This window comes from Ranitomeya imitator, chromosome 6 (assembly GCF_032444005.1).
Source record: "Ranitomeya imitator isolate aRanImi1 chromosome 6, aRanImi1.pri, whole genome shotgun sequence".
Classification (NCBI taxonomy): Eukaryota; Metazoa; Chordata; class Amphibia; order Anura; family Dendrobatidae; genus Ranitomeya; species Ranitomeya imitator.
Genome location: NC_091287.1, coordinates 443,342,686 through 443,367,219, shown reverse-complemented (window position 1 = coordinate 443,367,219; position 24,534 = coordinate 443,342,686). Strand labels below are relative to the sequence as shown.

General features: G+C 42.5%; 1 protein-coding gene across 3 annotated transcripts in view; it reads right to left on the bottom strand.

Annotated features, from left to right (window-relative positions):
• Positions 1 to 14,545: 14,545 nt before the first annotated feature.
• Positions 14,546 to 24,534, bottom strand: part of YTHDF3 (YTH N6-methyladenosine RNA binding protein F3) — a 57,706-nt gene continuing 47,717 nt past the window's right edge. For all 3 annotated transcript variants that reach the window (XM_069731407.1, XM_069731406.1, XM_069731408.1), the window contains exon 5: positions 14,546 to 21,424. In XM_069731407.1, coding sequence (XP_069587508.1) covers positions 21,401 to 21,424 — 24 coding nt within the window. In that variant the 3' untranslated portion in view covers positions 14,546 to 21,400. The remainder of the gene's footprint in view (positions 21,425 to 24,534) is intronic.

The following is a 24,534-nucleotide window of genomic DNA, read 5'->3' as shown; positions in this document are numbered from 1 at the left end:
CGGCCTCTGTTGTCTTCTACTGCATCTGTACCAGAGCCTATGCAAGTAGATCGCGTCAAGTTGGCTGAGCAACGTTGTCGGGAGAGACGTTCCCAGGGACTCTGTTTCTACTGCGGTAGTGCTTCGCATTTACTACGATCTTGCCCTGAGAGACCGGAAAACTCCTCCGCCTAGGACAGGTAAGAGAGGCCTCCCTAGGTGATTCTGATCCCTCTCAACCCCTGTTTCTGTCCGTCTTGCTTATTTTTAAACTGAAGCTTTTTTCCGAGGTAGAGTATGTGGATTCGGGTGCGGCAGGCAACTTTATCAGCCTTGAGGCGGTTCGGAGGCTTCGCGTTCCAGTGCTCTCTTTGGATTCTCCTCGTCTGATTTCCTCTGTAGATGGAAGACCTTTGCAAGACACCATCACCCTGGTAACGGAAGAAATTGAACTTCAGATCGGAGCCCTACATCGCGAGAAGATCTCTTTCTACGTTCTCCCTAACCTCGCCCATGCTCTACTGCTTGGGTTACCATGGCTCCAAACTCATGAACCTATTCTCGACTGGCGTTCGGGTGACGTGCTTCGTTGGGGTTCTTCTTGTCATAGACAATGCCTGCAATCAGTTCGTCCTGTTTCTCCACCTCCGGCAGTTTCCGTTCCCTCTGATCTACCTTCTCCATACTGGTCTTTCTTAGATGTTTTCGACAAAAAGGAGGCCGAGAGCCTTCCTCCACATCGTGCCTATGATTGCCCTATCGAGCTTCTCCCCGGTTCCACCCCACCTAGGGGGAGAATTTATCCACTTTCTCCGGCTGAGACCAAAGCTATGTCTGAATACATCCAAGAGAACTTGTCTAAGGGTTTCATTCGTAAGTCTTCGTCTCCCGCAGGTGCGGGATTCTTCTTCGTCAAAAAGAAGGACGGTTCACTTAGACCTTGCATCGACTACAGAGGGTTGAACAACATCACGGTCAAGAACAAGTACCCTCTACCTCTCATCCCTGAGCTCTTTGATCGTCTCAGAGGGGCGCGAATTTTCACCAAGTTAGACCTTCGTGGAGCTTATAATCTTGTCCGAATCCGATGAATGGAAAACCGCTTTTAACACTCGAGACGGCCATTATGAATACTTGGTCATGCCATTCGGCCTCTGTAATGCTCCCGCAGTCTTCCAAGAATTCGTTAATGACATTTTTGAGACCTTCTCTATTCCTGTGTTGTGGTATATTTAGACGACATCCTGGTGTTCTCAGCAGATTTGCCGTCCCACAGAAGAAGTGTTCGCCTGGTCCTGCAGCGGCTAAGAGAGAACCGTCTTTACGCTAAATATGAGAAATGTCTATTCGAACAAACTTCTTTGCCCTTTCTTGGATATATTGTTTCGGATTCCGGCCTCAAGATGGACCCTGAGAAAGTGAATGCCATTCTCAATTGGCCACGTCCCCATGGGATAAAAGCCATCCAGCGGTTTGTGGGATTTGCCAACTACTACAGGCAGTTCATTTCTCATTTCTCCTCAACTATTCGGCCTCTTTCTGCTCTCACCCACAAAGGTTCCAACCCGAAGACTTGGACCCCGGAGGCCGAGAATGCCTTTTTGCTCTTGAAACAGTCCTTTTCCTCCGCTCCAGTGTTACACCATCCTGAGATTAACAAGCCATTCGTTCTCGAGGTGGACGCCTCCTCCACGGGAGCTGGAGCAGTTCTCTCCCAAAGGTCCTCAGTGGGTCATCTGGTTCCTTGCGGATTCTTTTCCAAGACGTTTTCTGCATCTGAACGTAATTATACCATTGGAGACCGAGAACTCTTGGCTATTAAATTAGCCCTAGAGGAATGGAGGCATCTTCTCGAAGGAGCAGTCCATCCATTCGTAATTTTCTCTGACCACAAGAATTTAGCCTACCTTCAAACCGCGCAAAGACTAAATCCACGGCAAGCTCGTTGGTCTCTGTTCTTTGCTCGCTTCGATTTCGAGCTTCGTTTTCGACCCGGCGACAAAAATGTCAAAGCAGACGCTCTGTCCAGGCTTTCGCAGCCGGAGGACTTGGACGAAGAACCAGCACATATTTTGGATCCCTGCAAGATCATCACGGTGGCACCTTTGAGGATGACCTGTCCCCCTCCTGGTAAGACACTGGTGGCTGAAAACGACAGAGAGAGAGTTCTTCGTTGGGGACATTCCTCTAAATTAGCAGGCCATGCAGGGATAAAGAAGACCTTCCTTCTCATCTCTCGCCACTATTGGTGGCCTTCGTTGCGTCTTGATATTAAAGACTTTGTCACCTCCTGTCCTTCCTGTGCTAAATACAAAGTTCCAAGACAGTTATCTCATGGAGGCCTGCTTCCTCTTCCAGTACCTTCTAGTCTGTGGCAGCACATCGCCATGGACTTCATTACCGACTTACCAAATTCCTCTGGTTGTACAGTCATCCTTACGGTAGTAGATCGGTTTTCCAAGATGGCTCATTTTGTACCCCTGCCTGGTCTACCTTCGGCTCCAAAATTGGCGAAGATCTTCATTTCTAATATCTTCAAACTTCATGGTTTTCCTCAAAACATTGTGTCCGACAGAGGGGTACAGTTTACTTCGCATTTTTGGAGGGCACTATGCAAACTCCTGAAGATTTCTTTAGATTTTTCATCTGCTTATCACCCTCAGACTAATGGTCAAGCTGTATGAACAAATCAGATCGTGGCTACCTATCTTCGTCATTTCTCTAATGCCCATCAAGATGATTGGGTTAATCTTCTGCCATGGGCTGAGTTTGCCTATAATAACCATTCCAATGAGTCTTCTGCTAAATCTCCATTTTTTATCGTGCTCGGACAACATCCTAATATGCCTCTCCCGATCTCCTCTACGTCTGGAGTACCGGCAGCAGATACTTTGACTTTGGACTTTTCGTCTGTTTGGGGACAAGTTAAAAGCGCTCTCGATAAGGCATCTGTGAGGATGAAGAGATTTGCCGACAAGAGGCGATTGGATATTTCTCCGTCTCTACCCGGTGACAAAGTCTGGCTCTACTCACGTTACATTAGACTCAAGATACCTTCCTGCAAGCTTGGTCCTCGCTACATCGGTCCCTTTGAGGTTCTGAGTCGAGTCAACGATGTCGCTTACAAGCTGAAGTTGCCTGCTTCGCTCCGTGTTCCCAATACCTTCCATGTGTCCCTACTCAAACCGGTTACGTTTAATCGCTTTCACCCTTCTTCCTGCGCCTCTCCTCAGCCTGCCTGTGCCGATAATATCTTTGAGGTGAGGGATATTTTAGCTATGAAGAAGGTTCGTGGGAGAAAATTTTTCTTGGTGGATTGGAAGGGGTTTGGTCCTGAAGAGAGATCGTGGGAGCCTCTGGAGAATATCAATGCACCTCGCCTTCTAAACAAATTTCTCTCCAGTTTTGGAAGGGGGGATTTTAAGGAGGGGGGGTACTGTTACGGCCGCTACTCACCTTTGTGGCTCCGTCCCTGGCTCTCGGCGCGCCGCTCCTTCCGCCGGTGCTGCGGCTTCCGTACTCCTCGGCTCCTCTTCTTCCGGGTTCCGGCACGCGTCCTCCTCAGCGTCACGAACTCCTGCCTTCAGAGCGCGCTCCCGCTGTCCTACTACTGGTGGGCGGCGCGCTCGTTCCCGACACCTTGTTTAGCTTCTGCGCAGGCACGCAGGGGTTCGCAGCTGACGCTGATCCTCTATTTCCGGATTCCTTCTGTCTCGGCCAATCCTGGGTAGGTTCGGGGTATTTCAGGCCACCTCCTCTGTGCCTGAGTATCATTTGCTATTAGCCTTTGTCTCTGGCCCTTCTGCTTTGTGCTACTGTGCTTCAGTCAGCTCCGAGTTTTTCTCCTTTGCTCTCGCCCTTTTGTTCGCCTCATTCCCGTTTCTTTTTGTGCTTTCTCTTCCTCTGTTCCTCTCCTGTTCCAGTCCTACTTCTGCTCTTGCTAGTCGTCCTCTTCCAATCTTCGTTGCCATTTGTTCTTCCGCCTCCGTTCCGGTACTCCTGTTTGTGTCTTTTTCTTTGTCCTCCGGAGCCGTCCCTCTTGGTATCTGCTACCGTGGATTAGCGACCTCTGGGCCTGCTCCTGACAGTCCCTGTATAGGGGTTGGTTTCCTTAGGCCTGCTCGCCCAGGGGTAGGTCTCTTCCACAGTCCAGAGGGTCCACTCTCTTTTCACCTAGAACGTGATAGCAATATACTACGTGGCTGTGCAATGTACGACGCGGGCTGTGCAATATACTGCGCGGGCTGTGCAATATACTGCATGGGCTGTGCTATATACTACGTGGGCTGTGCAATGTACTACGTGGGCAGTGCTATACACTACGTGGCCTGTGTTATACACTACGTAGGCGGTTATATACTACGTGAGCTGTTATATGCTATGTGGGCTGTTATACACTCCGCGGGCTGTGCTCTATACTACATGGCTGTGCTCTATACTACATGGCTGTGCTATATACTCCGTGGGCTGTGTTATATACTACGTGGCTGTGCTATATACTCCGTGGGCTGTGCTATATACTACGTGGCTGTGCAATATACTATGTGGCTGTGCTATTTACTACGTGGGCTGTTATATACTACGTGGCTGTGCTATATACTACGTGGCCGGCCACGAACAATCAGCGAAAGGCACAGTCCGGCCGCGAATTGGCGCGGGAGTTGAACCACGCTTCGCTAATTGGCCGCGGCCGGCCATATCCTGTGTATTCAATGTATTATTCAAAAATTATCATAAATAAACTACATACATATTCTAGAATACCCGATGCGTTAGAATCGGGCTACCATCTAGTAAGTCATAAACTTTATAAAACAGAATTGGTGTGTGGTGAGCACACAAACAAGTGAGAAGAGGGTGCACACCAAAAAAGGTATCCAACAGGTGTAAAATATGTAAAAGTTGACTGGGGAAAGCTGTAAAGACGCATTCATTATATCTATTACATGCACATTGACAAACTATTTGTATTAATATATGGGATATCTTACCTTGCTATATAATTTGGTCTTCATTATCGCAGCTGTATGTGGATTGCATTTACTCCACCATAGGCCATCCTATGGTTTATGCATATACATTCAGTTACTGGCTGTTTTTTGCTGCATATATTACACAGCAGGTTCTTTCCCCTTTCTCCAGTCATCTTTTACATACTATTTGATACACGTCTCTTACCCTTTTTGACGTGCAGCCTCTTCTCCCTTCTTTGTATGTTCACTGCATGCCAATTCTGTTTGAGTAATACAGTTTATACCTTTTTATGACTTGATACAACCACTTATTTATCGCTTTTTCTAAATTGTGATTGAGCCCACAACCTTGGGTGAAAAGCAACAACACACATGAACAGTCTGATGATATCTTACTGTCTGTTAGCAGGACACGGAGACTCATGGTAGTGCTCACTTTGCCTTCTGACAATAATGCCTCCGGATGCCACAGTCTGAAGGGGGCTTAATCAGAGAATATAACAGCCAATCCCTGTGCTTTCTGTTAAGTTATTTTCTCTGACGAAGCCCCAAATTGGGCAACAATGGGTTACAATCAGTCAGGATTTGGCCCAGAAGCCAATATCCAACTACCATGGTGAATTGCAGAAAAATAATAAGGATGAACACTGTAAATAGAGTCTTTGCATAAACTTTATATATTTGTCACTAAAAGTTTAAAAACTTATGAAATGATTACAATTCTACTTCAGTAACCATAGAAACAAATGAGTAAAAGATCTAAAAACAATGAAGCAGCAAACCTTGTGAAAATAAAAAGTTTTGTGCCAGTCTCAAAATATTTTCACACCTGCAGCCTAAGGTTCTGTGAACATGTTGCATTTGTCACATTTTTTCTGCTCAGTTGCCAAAAAACCTAAAGGATTTCCTAGTCCCAGCAAAGTGAATGAGATTCATGAAGTCTCATGCAAAGATTGCTTATGTTCTCATTGCAGGTTTAAATCTGCAGAATGTCGATTCTTTCAGCATTTACCCTACAGGTTTCACTCATACTAGTAATGCCGGGGGGGGAGAGATCGGAGATAAAAAAAAACATCTCTTGGTTGGAAAAATGATGCTTAACCCCTTAATCCCATATGACGTACTATCCCGTCCAGGTGACCTGGGAGTTAATTCCCAGCGACGGGATAGTACGTCATATGCGATCGGCCGCGCTCACGGGGGGAGCGCGGCCGGGTGTCAGCTGACTATCGCAGCTGACATCTGGCACTATGTGCCAGGAGCGGTCACGGACCGCTCCCGGCACATTAACCCCCGGCACACCGCGATCAAACATGATCGCGATGTGCCGGCGGTACAGGGAAGCATCGCGCAGGGAGGAGGCTCCCTGCGGGCTTCCCTGAGACGATCGGTACAAGGTGATGTACTCACCGTGTACCGAGCGTCTTCTCCCTGCAGTCCCCGGATCCAAAATGGCCACGGGGCTGCATCCGGGTCCTGCAGGGAGTACTTCCGGGTCGCCTGCAGGTGCTGGTAAGCCTGCAGCGATGTCAGTGAGATTGCCGGTCTTACAGAGTGCTGTGCAAACTGTAAGATCGGCGATCTGTGATGATCCCCCCCCTGGGACAAAGTAATAAAGTAAAAAAAAAATTTCCACGTGTAAAAAAAAAAAAAAAAAAAAAAAAAAACTAAATAAATTAAAAAAAAAGATTATTACCATAAATACATTTATCTAAAAAAATAAAATAAAAAATAAATGTACACATATTTAGTATCGCCACGTCCGTAACGACCCGACCTATAAAACTGTCCCACTAGTTAACCCCTTCAGTGAACACCGTAAGAAAAAAAAAAAACAGCCAAAAAACACTTTATTATCATACCGCCGAACAAAAAGTGGAATAACACGCGATCAAAAAGACGGATATAAATAACCAGGATACCGCTGAAAACGTCATCTTGTCCCGCAAAAATCGAGCCACCACAAAGCATAATAAGCAAAAAAATAAAAAAGTTATAGTCCTGAGAATAAAGCGATGCCAAAATAATTATTTTTTCCATAAAATAGCTTTTATCGTATAAAAGCGCCAAAACATAAAAAAATGATATAAATAAGGTATCGCTGTAATCGTACTGACCCGACGAATAAAACTGCTTCATCCACTTTACCAAACGCGGAACGGTATAAACGCCTCCCCCAAAAGAAATTCATGAATAGCTGGTTTTTGGTCATTCTGCCTCACAAAAATCGGAATAAAAAGTGATCAAAAACTGTCAGGTGTCCAAAAATGTTACCAATAAAAACGTCAACTCGTCCCGCAAAAAACAAGACCTCACATGACTCTGTGGACCAAAATATGGAAAAATTATAGGTCTGAAAATGTGGAGACGCAAAAACTTTTTTGATATAAAAAAAGCGTATTTTAGTGTGTGACGGCTGCCAATCATAAAAATCCGATATAAAAAAACGCTATAAAAGTAAATCAAACTCCCCTTCATCACCCCCTTAGTTAGGGAAAAATAATAAAATAAAAAAAAATGTATTTATTTCCATTTTCTCATCAGGGCTAGGGTTAGGGCTAGGGTTGGGGCTAGGGTTAGGGTTAGGGCTAGGGTTGGGGCTAGGGTTAGGGTTGGGGCTAGGGTTAGGGTTGGAGTTAGGGTTGGAGCTAAAGTTAGGGTTGGGGCTAAAGTTAGGGTTAGGGTTGGGGGCTAAAGTTAGGGTTAGGATTTGGATTATATTTACGGTTTGGATTAGGGTTGGGATTAGAATTAGGGGTGTGTCAGGACTAGGGGTGTGGTTAGGGTTACTGTTGGGATTAGGGTTAGGGGTGTGTTAGGGTTTCAGGTAGAATTGGGGAGTTTCCACTGTTCAGGCACATCAGGGGCTCTCCAAACGCGACATGGCGTCCGATCTCAATTCCAGCCAATTCTGCGTTGAAAACAGTGCTCCTTCCCTTCCGAGCTCTCCGATGCGCCCAAACAGGGGTTTACCCCAGCATATGGGGTATCAGCGTACTCAGGACAAATTGGACAACAACTTTTGGGGTCCAAGTTCTCTTGTTATCCTTGGGAAAATAAACATGTGGGGGGCTAAAAGTCATTTTTGTGGGAAAAATAAGATTTTTTTTATTTTCGCGGCTCTGCGTTGTAAACTGCAGTGAAACACTTGGGGGTTCAAAGTTCTCATAACACATCTAGATAGGTTCCTTGGGAGGTCTACTTTCCAATATGGGGTCACTTGTGGGGGGTTTCTACTGTTTGGGTACATCAGGGGCTCTTCAAATGCAACGTGACGCCTGCAGACCAATCCATCTAAGTCTGTATTCCAAATGGCGCTCCTTCCCTTCCGAGCTCTGCCATGAGCCCAAACAGTGCTTCCCCCCCCCAACATATGGGGTATCAGTGTACACAGGACAAATTGGACAACAACTTTTGGGGTCCAATTTATCCTGTTACCCTTGTGAAAATACATAACTGGGGGCAAAAAGATCATTTTTGTGAAAAAATATGATTTTTTATTTTTACGGCTCTGCATTATAAACTTCTATGAAGCACTTGGTGGGTCAAAGTGCTCAGCACACATCTAGATAAGTTCCTTAAGGGGTCTGCTTTCCAAAATGGTGTCACTTGTGGGGGGTTTCAATGTTTAGGCACATCAGGGGCTCTCCAAACGCAACATGGCGTCCCATCTCAATTCCAGGCAATTTTGCATTGAAAAGTCAAATGGCGCTCCTTCCCTTCCGAGCTCTGTCATGCGCCCAAACAATGGTTTACACCCACATATGGGGTATCAGCGTACTCAGGACAAATTGCACAACAACTTTTGTGGTCTAATTTCTTCTCTTACCCTTGGGAAAATAAAACAAATTGGAGCTGAAATAAATTTTGTGTGAAAAAAAAGTTAAATGTTCATTTTTATTTAAACATTCCAAAAATTCCTGTAAAACACCTGAAGGGTTAATAAACTTCTTGAATGTGGTTTTGAGCACCTTGAGGGGTGCAGTTTTTAGAATGGTGTCACACTTGGGTATTTTCTATCATATAGACCCCTCAAAATGACTTCAAATGAGATATGGTCCCTAAAAAAAAAAATGGTGTTGCAAAAATGAGAAATTGCTGGTCAACTTTTAACCCTTATAACTCCCTAGCAAAAAAAAATTTTGGTTCCAAAATTGTGCTGATGTAAAGTAGACATGTGGGAAATGTTACTTATTAAGTATTTTGCATGACATATCTCTGTGATTTAAGAGTATAAAAATTCAAAGTTGGAAAATTGCGAAATTTTCAAAATTTTCGGCAAATTTCCATTTTTTGCACAAATAAACGCAAGTTATATCGAATAAATTTTACCACTAACATGAAGTACAATACGTCACGAGAAAACTATGTCAGAATCACCAAGATCCGTTGAAGCGTTCTAGAGTTATAACCTCATAAAGGGACAGTGGTCAGAATTGTAAAAATTGGCCCGGTCATTAACGTGCAAACCACCCTCGGGGCTTAAGGGGTTAAAATACAAATCTTGATTAGAGGGTAAGAAGCAGTATTTTACATCAGTGTTTGTAAGCCAAAACCAGGAGTGGGTGAAAAATACAGAAGTGGTGTCATGTTTCTATTATATTTTTCCTCCAATTAAGACAAAACCAGGACCGCAACAGTGAGAGGAAAAGTATAATAGAAGCACGTCACCACAATATAAATTCCACCTTCTATTTTTAAATTTAGGAAATGAAAAAAAAAATTATATACAGTACAGACCAAAAGTTTGTACACCCTTTTTCATTTAAAGATTTTTCTGTATTTTCATGACTATGAAAATTGTAAATTCACACTGAAGGCATCAAAACTATGAATTAACACATGTGGAATTATATACTTAACAAAAAAGTGTGAAACAACTGAAATTATGTCTTATATTCTAGGTTCTTCAAAGTAGCCACCTTTTGCTTTGATGACTGCTTTGCACACTCTTGGCATTCTCTTGATGAGCTTCAAGAAGTAGTCACCGGGAATGGTTTTCACTTCACAGGTGTGCCCTGTCAGGTTTAATAAGTGGGATTTCTTGCCTTATAAATCGGGTTGGGACCATCAGTTGTGTTGAGCAGAAGTCTGGTGGATACACAGCTGATTGTCCTACTGAATAGACTGTTAGAATTTGTATTATGGCAAGAAAAAAGCAGCTAAGTAAAGAAAAACGAGTGGCCATCATTACTTTAAGAAATGAAAGTCAATCAGTCCGAAAAATTGGGAAAGCTTTGAAAGTGTCCCCAAGTGCAGTTGCAAAAACATCAAGCGCTACAAAGAAACTGGCTCACATGAGGCCAACCCCAGGAAAGGAAGACCAAGAGTCACCTCTGCTTCTGAGGATAAGTTTATCTGAGTCACCAGCCTCAGAAATCGCAGGTTAACAGCAGCTCAGATTAGAGACCAGGTCAATGCCACACAGAGTTCTAGCAGCAGACACATCTCTACAACAACTGTTAAGGAGACTGTGCAGCAGGCCTTCATGGTAAAATAGCTGCTATGAAACCACTGCTAAGGACAGGCAACAAGCAGAAGAGAATTGTTTGGGCTTAAGAACACAAGGAATGGACATTAGACCAGTGGAAATCTATGCTTTGGTCCGATGAGTCCAAATTTGAGATCTTTGGTTCCAACCACCGTGTCTTTGTGCGCCGCAGAAAAGGTGACCGGATGGACTCTACATGCCTGGTTCCCGTGAAGCATGGAGGAGGTATGATGGTACTTTGCTGGTGATACTGTTGGGGATTTATTCAAAATTGAAGGCATACTGAACCAGCATGGCTACCACAGCATCTTGCAGCGGCATGCCATTATATCCGGTTTGCGTTTAGTTGGACCATTATTTATTTTTCAACAGGACAATGACCCCAAACACACCTCCAGGCTGTGTAAGGGCTATTTGACCAAGAAGGAGAGTGATGGGGTGCTACACCAGATGACCTGGCCTCCACAGTCACCAGACCAGAACCCAATTGAGATGGTTTGGGGTGAGCTGGACCAGAGTGAAAGCATCTCTGGGAACTCCTTCAAGATTGTTGGAAGACCATTTCTGGTGACTACCTCTTGAAGATCATAAAGAGAATGCCAAGAGTGTGCAAAGCGGTCATCAAAGCAAACGGTGGCTACTTTGAAGAACCTAGAATATTAGACATAATTTCAGTAGTTTCACACTTTTTTGTTAAGTATATGATCCCACGTGTTAATTTATAGTTTTGATGCCTTCAGTGTGAATGTACAATTTTCATAGTCATGAAAAATCTTTAAATGAGGTGTGTCCAAACTTTCGGTCTGCACTGTATATATAAAAAAAATGTAAAATCAGATAGTTTTTTCTTAATATGCTAATTTTCCAAGTGTGGCTTTTTATTTTTTATGTTCATAATTCTGGAAGTATTAATGTTGCCTGATCTGCCATTTACTATAATTAGAGATCTTCTTTACTGCAGCCATGGTGAGCAGGGGACAAATGTTCAGCGACTTTTATAAGTCTTCTAGGGGTGATCTGTGCAGAGGTCACTGTGGGCAGGAAGATTTGAGCACAGAATCACATCGCCCCCCACTAAAACCTAGAATGTGAGCCTAGCATATAATAGGCTTGAAATGGAAAAGCGATTAATCTTTTAATATTAAAGAAGTCCCCCTCCTCCCATCAAAACTTCTATCCGATTCATATATTGTAGTCATATCATATGGCACTGTGTAGTTACAATTGCTCATTTTGCATTTCTACCCATCTGATTCTTCTCTTTTCCATTAGGTCTATGACATCACATGATCATAAATTGACTAGCTGAACCCTTCTAAGCTCTATGTAAAACAGGAGGTTAATTTTTCCTGCATGACTCACTGCAAAAGTCCCTGGTAGTGGGGGGGAGGGTGTGAGGTGGTGTCTGGAGTTGCAGAAGGGAAGACAAATACAGGACAAGAGACTTCTGTATCTACCAAGAGCAGAGAAAAGAACTGAGTAGAAAGGTAAAATGAGCAATTGTGTAAATACACAGTACTATATAGTATGATGACTGCAATATATTAAGATAAAAACTTTGATGTGAGGAGGCGTGCTTCTTTACCACATCCAGCCTAGAAGATACTATTAAAAATTAACTTAATTAAATCATAGCTTAGCAAGAGCCTAAATCCAAACCTAAAGGTACCTTCACACTCAGCGACGCTGCAGCGATACCGACAACGATGTCGATCGCTGCAGCGTTGCTGGAGAGCTGTCACACAGACAGCTCTCCAGCGACCAACGATCCCGAGGTACCCGGTAACCAGGGTAAACATCGGGTTACTAAGCGCAGGGCCGCGCTTAGTAACCCGATGTTTACCCTGGTTACCAGCGTAAAAGTAAAAAAAACAAACATTACATACTTACCTACCGCTGTCTGTCCCCGGCGCTCTGCTTCTCTGCACTCCTCCTGCACTGGCTGTGAGCACAGCGGCCGTAAAGCAGAGCAGTGACGTCACCGCTCTGCTTTCCTGCTGACCGACGCTCACAGCCAGTGCAGGAGGAGTGCAGAGAAGCAGAGCGCCGGGGACAAACAGCGGTAGGTAAGTATGTAATGTTTATTTTTTTTACTTTTACGCTGGTAACCAGGGTAAACATCGGGTTACTAAGCGCGGCCCTGCGCTTAGTAACCCGATGTTTACCCTGGTTACCAGTGAAGACATCGCTGGATCGGTGTCACACACGCCGATCCAGCGATGTCTGCAGGGAGTCCAGCGACAAAATAAAGTTCTGGACTTTCCTCAGCGACCAACGATGGCACAGCAGGGGCCTGATCGTTGGTCGCTGTCACACATAACGATTTCCTTAACGATATCGTTGCTACGTCACAAAAAGCAACGATATCGTTATGTGTGACGGTACCTTAACACCTACTATCAAGATACTACAAACCACAAAAATTCCCATTCTTTAGCAAGAATGCTAGCGAAGGCCGGGTTGAGATTGCGTTGCTGGCGTCCGTTAGACGGACTACGTTACACTGCGGCATAATGCAGTCCGTTAACACCGCCATTAATACCCATGTCGCACACATCGCTAGCGAACGCCCACAATGGGCGATGTGCCGTCATTGAGTGACGGACCCCGAGAAGCAGGCTGCAGCGTTTCCGGGTCCGTCACTGCTAGCGCAGATAGAGCTAGCAGATGCTCTATCTGCGCTAGCGCGCTACCATACCGGCACTTGCATTAACAGCAGCCCGTTAACGTATGTTGTACGGGCTGCTGTTAACGCAATGTGAATCCGGCCTAAGAGGGAACCTCTTTTGGTATAATAGCTCCACTTGGGTACTGCCCTTGTTACGGTAGGAGGAACTGAAGAGGACACGACAGGGCAGAGTGACGGCTGCTTCTACCCATATGGACGTGATCCAGAGAACAGTCTGCACTTGTAACAATTTATTATACTATGAACTAGAGCATCTACACCTTAAACCATTACTTCCCTTGACAGAATAATATATTTTTTTTACTATATGTGACTATTCCCATTTATAGGTGTAATCATACTGAGAACACAGCCACATGCTCATTTTGCACGGTTAAAAACCAAGAACAAACATCCAATAAATAGCCGGCAATGACTGGGTTTTTCACATTGTTTATTTTCCAGCTCGGTAATGACTGCTTTGCTCTGCCGTATTCATATACAGTATATGGGATATCTAACTTTTGAGTCGCATACATAAAATTCCGTTGTACAAGACCGGGTCACCACAGTTCTCACAAGAGGCAGATTGATGCAGAGGCACAACTGTGTAATACAACTGGAATCTTCCTGTAATTAGATTTTCAAAAAACATACAGTTACAAAGAAAGAAATGTTTAACTCAATTTTTTTATATCTATTTCGTGCAGTGCAACCAGAATTTTACATCTGTATGCTAGGTGCAAGAGTGTACCCCATGTGAAATGTAACTTAACAGATCTAATATTCTTTTAAAAAAAAAAAAAAAAAAAAGAGAAAAAAAAAAAGAAAAGAAAAACCCACCAGCAACCAAACAAGTTTCTTTGTTGCATAAAATCATATCATCCTACTACACATTTCTATACATAGAAGGCATATCTAGATTGCTTTCAACCCAAAAATGCCAGTTAATATATGTATATAATATAGGTATACAATAAAGGTTTTTTTTTGTTATAATTTTTTTTTTTTTTTTTTTTTTAAATACAACCTGACTGAAAGTGTGATTAGAAAGATTAATTCAAATTGTCAATGTGTACCATGATTATAGCTCAAGCTTTTGATGGATAAGTATCCAGCAGTAAGGAAATATTATTGTAAAACTAAAAGCCAAGAAAAGAATCTTTAGACTAGAATGAATGGCTGGAAAAATAAAGCCGCTTGTAATACTGGTATAGCACTTGAGGATTGGAAAAAAGGAAGAATTTATGAACCCTAAAGAAAAAGCTTTTTATATTAAAAAAAAAAAAAAATGTAAACCTTCTCAGCCTACACATGCATGTTAGTATATGAACATATTAAAAGGGCTCCAACAGCTAAAACCTACAGAAATGTAAAATGTATGGTTTAGGTCACTTTCACACAAAGGCGCACCATAATAAACTACTAGACAAAAATGTTTGGTGCAGTTTTTATTAAAATTGAGGACAATAGGTGGGAAACAAAAAAAAAATCCACAAAGAGCACGTGGGGGGAATGAAATAGGGAGGGGAAAAAAACAAAACAAAAAAAACTCCAACAGTACAAGTTCAAAACAGTTTTGCAGAGAGAACATCATCCTCTCCTGTAGAGGATCCAGAACATTCTATCCTAAAGTCTGTGGCAAGAAGTGTAGAAAAGAGTAGTTGTCATGTCAGGAGACTGCACCCGTCCCTGACCTCTGGCTTCATCTCAAAGCGGAGTTGACAGGTTGAGGAGACACCGCACATTAGGCCCACCCTGCTGAAATCCCCCACAATGCGGTAACTTCGGGTGCTCAACACCGAGGATAACACCAGATTCCCCCACGCAAATGAACAATCTACACAGTGTGTGTATGTGTTTAATAGGAAGCAAGTACACCGCCACCAGAACATTCCGTATTATACGCCATCAACATCATGTTGGAAGCGTCAAGAAGCCCAAATAGAGATTAGGTGGTTGTCTAGTGGTGCCAAAGCTCGGGTGGTTGGATTAACTCTTCCATACAGCTAGCATCAAACCCAGAACAGTACTCTGTGGTACTGGTCCATCTAAAAGAGCTTTGCCAATCCTTATTTCAACCAGGTTAACTCAGCCTCTCCCAAATAATTGTTTTATGCACTTTAAGATTGTAAAAGAAAAAAAAGGATTAATAGCCCAAATAAGCTGTGTGGCAAAACCATAGGCCTCGATCAGGTCATTTCAACCAGGTTAACTAAGCCTCTCCCAAATAATTGTTTTATGCACTTTAAGATTGTAAAAGAAAAAAAAGGATTAAAAGCCCAAATAAGCTGTGTGGCAAAACCATAGGCCTCGATCGGGTTCAAAGCATTCTTTTTTTTAGGGGGGGGGGGGGGGAGGGAGAGAGAAATGAAGCTTTTTGGGCCAAATATTTAGCAACCAAAATGTGATAGGTGGGAGCCAACTGTGACCATACTGTCACTCAACTCTAGGTGCTAAGTTGGGGCCATTTTATTTTATTTATATGCATATATTTGGGTTTAAAAATATTTTTTTTAACTACAGAGTTAGCTGAGAAATTCTGACGGGAGAATTCTGTAACTCATGAGTCCTTTTTTTCTGAGCTCCTCTAGCCAATTTATGACCACAAAGTTGAATGTGCAGGGAAACAAAGAGCCTGGAAAGACCAAAAATGTGCCATTTTTCATGAAACCCAATAACACCATTTAAGAAAAAAGTTCCCAAAAGGTAGACCCATAGAGGGGCCCCTTTATGGTATCTGCATGCAGGGACTTGGGAAGTGCCAGTCGAAGAGATCGGTGTTAAACATGGGTTCAGGGCGAAGTGCACACACTTAACGTGGCATTAAACACGGTAAGGTCATAACTACAAACACAAAGGGCAATGGTGCAATTAAAAAAAAAAAAGTGTATAAAAGAAAAGCTTTATATTTTTGTGCCTGGTGTACTACACAGACCGGTCAGATAGCTTTACCCAATGTAATATTTCCTCCTAGCTCTCAAGTGCATTTCAATTACTGAGAAATCACATTCTAGTGCTCAGAAAAGATGGGGTTTATGGATTAAACGACTCGATCGCTCCAAAAATCAGATAGTGTTTAAAGATTAAGTATTTCCCACAGCACAGGGTGAACATGATACTGTCAGATTTATTTTCGCCCGTAAAATAGATCAGGGCATTGGTATTACTATAAAATAATTCTGCCACTTGATCAGAAAAACTGCAGAGCTAACAATGTACCGCACACTTGTATAAGCCTTCATCTAAACTAACCATGTGCCAATACTCCATAGAACCACCATTCGCTTACTAACCTCAATCACATACTCTTATGCCAAAATGAAACCGCATCAACCAGAGAAGACAAATGCCAAAGAAAGCTGATGGGAAATATGTCAGTATCCAAATTATTAAAGAAAAGATTTTAAGACTGCCTAAAATTTTTTGAGGATAAACTCTCTATCGAAAGAATTGGAAACAGTGACCAACCTCCAGATGATCAAGTAGGCTTGTGCTGTGTACTAGTCGTAGGGAGGAAATGGTGAAGGAGCACCCAACGTCTGATAACTAGAGAAATTGACAACCATTTCATGCCAGGATGAGTATGTCTGTAGTGCATCAATTTGGTTGCAGATACATAGTCGAGTCATGTTACTATACTTAACTCAAGGTTTGATATCACATGCAAATTACCATGGAAGTGCATTAAAAGCAATTATCTAAACCAAGTGGAGTGAAACCGTTCGATGCACTTCCTCCCTAATTGGTGTTTGGTCTCCGCACTGGCACAAAAGATTACGATAGGACAGGTTTTATTGTTAGACCACTTATGTAGTCATAGGCCTAGTTTCGTAGAAAGATTGTCCGGATAAGTTCCCTTAACGTTAGCTCCTTTAACATATGGAGAATTTAATTTGAGGTCCAGGGTTCGTATTCATAGTAAAAGCTCAGCAATGGGACTAATGTGAAGGGGTGCATCACAGATGCTCTTCGAAAATCTTATCCCACTAAAAAACTATGTTAAAATGCATAGCGACAAAATTAGAAAAACAAAATCTCTACAGGATCAAAAGAAAGTTCTCGTCTAGGAATAAGAAAGGACGAGAGAACAGCATGGCTTTTACATAGGAAGCGTTTGGTTTTTGGTGGCATGTCCAGTCACAATAAGGCGTCTTTCACATACATTCAGAAGTCCTGCTTTTCTTAAACTAATGCTTAGGAGAAATTCACCAGGGGACCTTAGCCTCATCTAAGATCACCTTTCTCAGGTTTGGTAGATTCAGTAGCAAGACCCTACATTTATCTTCTGTGGATAGGTTATAAATTCTGTTAATGGGACTATCCATTAACAGATTGTCCGCTTCAGAAAGTCTTTTATAGAAGTGTCCCAAGACCATAAATAAGAGAAGCAGTTTTATTTCACTGCACTGGAAATAAAGCATTACATAGCGCCCACTGAAACCACTGCACTCAGTGTAATGAATGGACACGCTGGGTCCTCCAGAGAAAGCCTTCGTAGTAGTTCTCCACTCGGCTAATAAAGGCCAACTGAGAACATGTCTGCTTTTCCCTTTGTTAAATCAGAATGCTCTAATCTGGTACATGAAAATGTGCTTTCTAAAACACTATTCAGCAAAAAGCTGCATTTCTGGCTCAGACTGGTTTCACACTTCCAAGAAACCAAGACTGATTGGACTGGTATCTGGCCCAACCGCTGGGTCTACTGACCTAAGCCAACTGCCTGATACATGCCGAGGAGAGAGGTCAGGACTAGAGTTTAGTGAAATTGATCAGGTCCCTGCTTATTCGGCAAGCTACAGCACTTGCCGAATAAGCTGCAAAAGAAACCCAGATACCTGGAGCGCACCGGCTGATCAGCTGTCCGGACCCCAGCTGTGTCACAGTCCATGCATGGAGAGCCTTGTGTTGGGCTCTCCATGCATTTGCTGTGACACGACTGTGACACATGCAGCTGCGGCACCAGACAGCTGATCAGCCAGAGCGATCCAGGTATCCCGGGTTCCCTCTGCAGCTTATTTGGCATGCGCTATAGCTTGCTGAATAAGCAGGGACCCCGATCAAATTCACTCAACTCTAGTCAGGAGAGGACCAGGAAGCTGGGTCGGGTCTTCTGATCGGCCATGAATACAGATCATGTGAAACCGCTTAAAATTGACTAATATAAAAGTATCAGTTACATGTATAATAGAACATAAAGTGGCAGATTGGCTTGTGGCTGCATGATATTGTTGCATGTAGACCCCATTAATGGAGGTGGTCCATTTCCCTCCCCTCCAAAAAAAATAAAAAATTAATACACTTGCTTATAGGAATGCCTACTCCACACATGTATCCCAGTGCACACCATCTCTTTAAATGTCTGGACTCATCAGCTGATGTCCTGCTGCCGAAACCACAGACTCCAGCCTGGCTTGTACTCCTTTGGTTTCTGCCATGTCACCTGACACGCTAAAGTAACTATGTTTGGAAACTGACAATCCCCATGGTGCAGAGCGACCGATGATGCAAAAATTGCAATTTGACAGTGCAGTGTGAAGTTAAAGAGCACTGTTCCCGTACACAGATAGCAAAAACCATGACGGATGCGCTGCAAAGGTGAACAACGCCAATGGCCTCCCCCAAATTCTCCACTGTGATGACACAAAATAAGACACTTTTCAGCTCATTCTTCTGCAACTAAGACCGTGGTAGTATTAAAATTTACATTAAATAGTCAAATCTTCGTGGATCACCTTCAAGAAACTGGCATGGTATTCAGAGATGGCAGCCCACCATTAGTAGCCACGACACTCACTCGGTGACCCGTCATTACACATTAGTGTTCACCAGGTTTCACAATGCTCTGCGTTTTCTGTAGGTCATCGTAAATTTATTTCAGTATGGAAATACATAGACTTTCTCTCAATTCAATATAGAAGCATCGACTACAAGTAAATGAAATTAAATATACTAGGTTGTTAGACTTTGTTTCAGAAGTGTAGATATGTCAACCATTCTTTAAAATGAAAACAAAAAGTAACGGCAAGTAACACAATCGTCAGGATTCATCGTGGACAAACATGATTAGCAGAGAAATACATTTCTACCAGGAAAATGACCTCAAGGTTACATTAGTAGAAGCTAGAAAGCAGCTTTGGAAAGAATGCACGACTACTGCCATATCATCAGGCTCATAGACTTTACATTAATACGTTTGCCTGTAATACATTATCAGATTATTTCTCTATACTAGGACAAAATGAAAAATAAAAATAAAAAGGAGGCACTTAAAATCACAATATGGGCTAAGGGATCTATGGGAGGACATAAAGGTGATAAACGGCGCCGATAGGTTGTAGAGCCGTAACGAAACAGAAAAGTGCCGAACGCCACATGTATGCTCGCGGATTATTATTATTATTTTATTAGCTACTTCATTAAAAAGAAGGTGGTTTCAATTTCATCAGAGCACTTGGTCAGATCTGCAGACGCCCAGGAATAGGAGCAGACGTTAAAAGAGATTGAGAGTTTGGAAAAAGTATCCCGTGAACTGAAGTTCATGGGGATAAGGGACAGAAAGCTCTTATTTAGGCTCCTATGCATACTTCTGGCAATAAGGCTGGGTACACACACTGCGTTTACAGAGGGTAATAGGTTTTTGAGACAATTCAGCCTTTTCCTGTCTTTGGATCCCATTCCTGATGCATTTAAAGTTTAAATATAAATTCAGGCAAAACTGATAGATCTAGTACAGATTTCAATAAATGGATGTATACAGAGAACTGCCGGCTGCATATTGACGATTTATACCCCCACATATATTTTCTACATGGCGACCACAAGCAAAAATGGAGACTATAACTACTGATTTTTATATGACATTGAGACACAGTTCCAGGTATATTTGTGTATTTATTTGTATGGCTTTTTCCACCTTACTGACATTAATGGCACAGGACATAAAGGAAGCTGCATTGGTGCACAGACCGATTTGGGTCCACTATACTATTTCGGAGGCCATGGGGTTGGATAAGGACTAACATGCCAGCCGTTGACCCCAAGATCCAAGAGGCACAGCCCTCTCCGGGCCCTGCAGCCACTCATGTGACTTTACACTAGAAGTCCCAGAAATTTCGAGCTCCAAAGGTTCCAAAAGGTAGAAATGTTAAATGACCCCTCTCTGGGACTTCTAGTGTTAATAGTCAGAACCTCTGCTTATCGGCCACTGATGCAAATCTGTCAGTGTCTAAATTAGGATTTGGTGCTAGTAAACGCCAACACTTCATGATAAGTGTGAGAAAGTTGCTACACAGAATAGAAAAAAAAAAGTGTAAAAAGGGGATGTCGCACTTAACTCCTTCATTGTAGGATGAATGGGGAAGCCATTAGATAGACCCTCAATCAAAGTGATGACATTATTTAAACCCCTTTAAGCTTTGCCCATCCTGGCAAAAAAAAAAAAAAAAAACGCCAAAATCTTCATTGCAAAGACTGAATAACAGATGGCTCCCGGAATAATCCTCGTACCGAACGTGAAGTCTTAAAAGACAAAATGTCAGTTCTGAGCACTTCATGTAACAAGAGGAATCGGCAAGAACAGAGGCTGTGGCCTATTTACTGCTACATAAGGTCTCAATTTAGCTATTAAAACAGAAGGGCCCTATAAAACGCGGTGTGTGAACCCGGCCAAATCATCATTCATATGGAAGTATTAATGCGCATTAACAAGAGGTTGCCACAAATCGCTTTACCATAGTAATGTCACTACAGAAATTCTGGCCAGAGATATCCTTTGAACTCATGAATTAAAGACGGCATGATTTCTTTTTCATTTTCCAACAGCTGAGAGAAAAATAAAACAATTTTTTAAAAAAATTTGTAAAAAAATTAAAATAAATGAAGCCATGATTCTTAAACTTATTAACTAGTACTCAACAAAAAAAAAAGAAAAAAAACGACCACAGGCGGAGGAGACCTTTCATTCGTTGGGACTCCAGCGCTGTAGATTGATTACATAAAGAGCGTGGATATTGGTTAAAAGCTCCAGGACAGAAAGTGCAGGACAAAAGTTAAAAGTTCTCAAGTGTTTGGTGACGAGTACAAGGGCAGATGCACTGATGGAAACCATTATGTAAAAAGAGAAAGGATGGGGAGAAAGAAAAAAAAAAAGTCAATTTCATGTTAAAGTGTTCAAGGATGTTGCCATAAGCAGAAATAAAAATTCATTAATTAGGTTTTCTTCCACAAAGTTGGAGATTTCCAGAGTCTGCATCATTAGTGTTTTACTGAAGGATTAACTCCATCTAATTATTGTTTGTTTCGATTTCTCTCCTGCAAAAGAAAAACAAAAAAGAAAGTTAAAGTCAAGAAACATTAATTTTGTTTAGCAGATCGTTTTGCAGCCACCAACGTTCAGGATTTGTCAAGCAGTGATATGGCTGTAATGCATACAACCCACATGGTCCTACAGCACTAGACTGCCTCTGCATCATAGATCTCCAATAAGGGCCCATGTCCGATATCAGCAGATCTGACCCAGAATTTCTGGAAATAAGAAAGTGATTCAAGTTTCAGAATGTGCAGCAGCAAAGAAAACCCACGAAGTAGGGAGCCACCTGCTGGTAAAAGTGTGCGTCACAGGCCATGGACCAACGTACTATTCCAGAATCTGCGAGATGGAGCAAAATATTGTACATTTGTAATGTAAGGGAAGAGAGTGTTAGGGCTATGTGCACAAGGAAATTTCCACAGCAGTAATAATTGTTTTGGTGTACAAACATTATGGATATACATTTCACTTTTTATATTGCAAAGGGGGAAATCTTAACCCCTTAACGACCGCCGATACGCCTTTTAACGGCGGTAGTTACGGGTACTTAAGCCACAGTGCCGTTGTGATTAGGTTTAGAGGTAGTGTTGGGATTAGGGTTAGGGGTGTGTTGGGATTAGTTATGGTTAGGGTTGGGATTAGGGTTAGGGGTGTGTTGGGGTTAGGGTTGGGAGTTAGAATAGGGTTTACCCCCACACATGGGGCTTCAGCGTACTCAGGACAAATTGGACAACTTTTGGGGTCCAGTTTTTCCTGTTCCCATTGGGAAAAAAAAAAAAAAATGGGGGCTAAAAAAATCATTTTTGTGGAAAAAATGATTTTTCATTTTCACGGCTCTGTTATAAGCTTCTGTGAAGAACTTGGGTTTTCAAAGTGCTCACCACACATCTAGATAAGTTCCTTAAGGGGTCTAGTTTCCAAAATGGTGTCACTTGTAGGGGGTTTCCACTGTTTAGGCACATCAGGGGCTCTCCAAATGCGTCCGATCTCAATTGCAGACAATTCTAAGTAAACGGCGCTCCTTTCCTTCAGAGCTCTGCCATGTGCCAAAACAGCAGTTTACCCCCACATATGGGGTATCGGCGTACTCAGGACAAATTGCACAACCAATTTTTTTGGTTCATTTTCTTTTTACACTTGTGAAAATAAAAAAAAAATAGTTCAGAAGTAAAATGTTTGTAAAAATAAAAAAAAAATGTTAATTTTTTCCTTCCACACTGCTTCAGTTCCTGAGAAGCACATAAAGGGTTAATGAACTTCCTGAATGTGGTTTTGAGCACCTTCAGGGGTAACTTTGGGGTATTTTGTCATATAGATGCCCCCCCCCCCCCCCAAATGACTTTAAATGTGAGATAATCCCTAAAAAAATGGTTTGGTAAGTTTTGTTGTAAAAATAAGAAATCGCTGGTCAACTTTTAACCCTTATAACTTCCTAACAAAAAAAAATTTGTTTCCAAAATTGTGCTGATGTAAAGTAGACATGTGGGAAATGTTACTTATTAACTATTTTGTGTAATACATCTATCTGATTTAACGGCATAAATGGTGAAAGTTTGAAAATTGCTAAATATTAAAAGTTTGCGCCATATTTCCGTTTTTTTTTTTCATAAATAAATGCAAGTAATATCGAAGAACTTTTACCACTAACATGTAGTAAATACAGTGCCTACAAGTAGTATTCAACCCCCTGCAGATTTAGCAGGTTTACACATTTGGAATTAACTTGGCATTGTGACATTTGGACTGTAGATCAGCCTGGAAGTGTGAAATGCACTGCAGCAAAAAAGAATGTTATTTCTTTGTTTATTTTTTTTTTTTAAATTGTGAAGTCTTTTCAGAGGGTCATTTATTATTCAACCCCTCAACCCACCAGAATTCTGTTTGGTTCCCCTAAAGTATTAAGAAGTAGTTCAGGCACAAAGAACAATGAGCTTCACATGTTTGGATTAATTATCTCTTTTTCCAGCCTTTTCTGACTATTTAAGACCCTCCCCAAACAGCACTCATACATGGTCAACATGGGAAAGACAAAGGAGCATTCCAAGGCCATCAGAGACAAGATCGTGGAGGGTCACAAGGCTGGCAAGGGGTACAAAACCCTTTCCAAGGAGTTGGGCCTACCTGTCTCCACTGTTGGGAGCATCATCCGGAAGTGGAAGGCTTATGGAACTACTGTTAGCCTTCCACGGCCTGGACAGCCTTTGAAAGTTTCCTCCCGTGCCGAGGCCAGGCTTGTCCGAAGAGTCAAGGCTAACCCAAGGACAACAAGGAAGGAGCTCTGGGAAGATCTCATGGCAGTGGGGACATTGGTTTCAGTCAATACCATAAGTAACGTACTCCACCGCAATGGCCTCCGTTCCAGACGAGCCCATAAGGTACCTTTACTTTCAAAGCATCATGTCAAGGCTCGTCTACAGTTTGCTCATGATCACTTAGAGGACTCTGAGACTGACTGGTTCAAGGTTCTCTGGTCTGAAGAGACCAAGATCGAGATCTTTGGTGCCAACCACACACGTGACGTTTGGAGACTGGATGGCACTGCATACGACCCCAAGAATACCATTCCTACAGTCAAGCATGGTGGTGGCAGCATCATGCTGTGGGGCTGTTTCTCAGCCAAGGGGCCTGGCCATCTGGTCCGCATCCATGGGAAGATGGATAGCACGGCCTACCTGGAGATTTTGGCCAAGAACCTCCGCTCCTCCATCAAGGATCTTAAGATGGGTCGTCATTTCATCTTCCAACAAGACAGCGACCCAAAGCACACAGCCAAGAAAACCAAGGCCTGGTTCAAGAGGCAAAAAATCAAGGTGTTGCAGTGGCCTAGTCAGTCTCCTGACCTTAACCCAATTAAAAACTTGTGGAAGGAGCTCAAGATTAAAGTCCACATGAGACACCCAAAGAACCTAGATAACTTGGAGAAGATCTGCATGGAGGAGTGGGCCAAGATAACTCCAGAGATCTGTGCCGGCCTGATCAGGTCTTATAAAAGACGATTATTAGCTGTAATTGCAAACAAAGGTTATTCCACAAAAAATTAAACCTAGGGGTTGAATAATAATTGACCCACACTTTTATGTTTAAAATTTATAAAAATTTAACTGAGCAACAA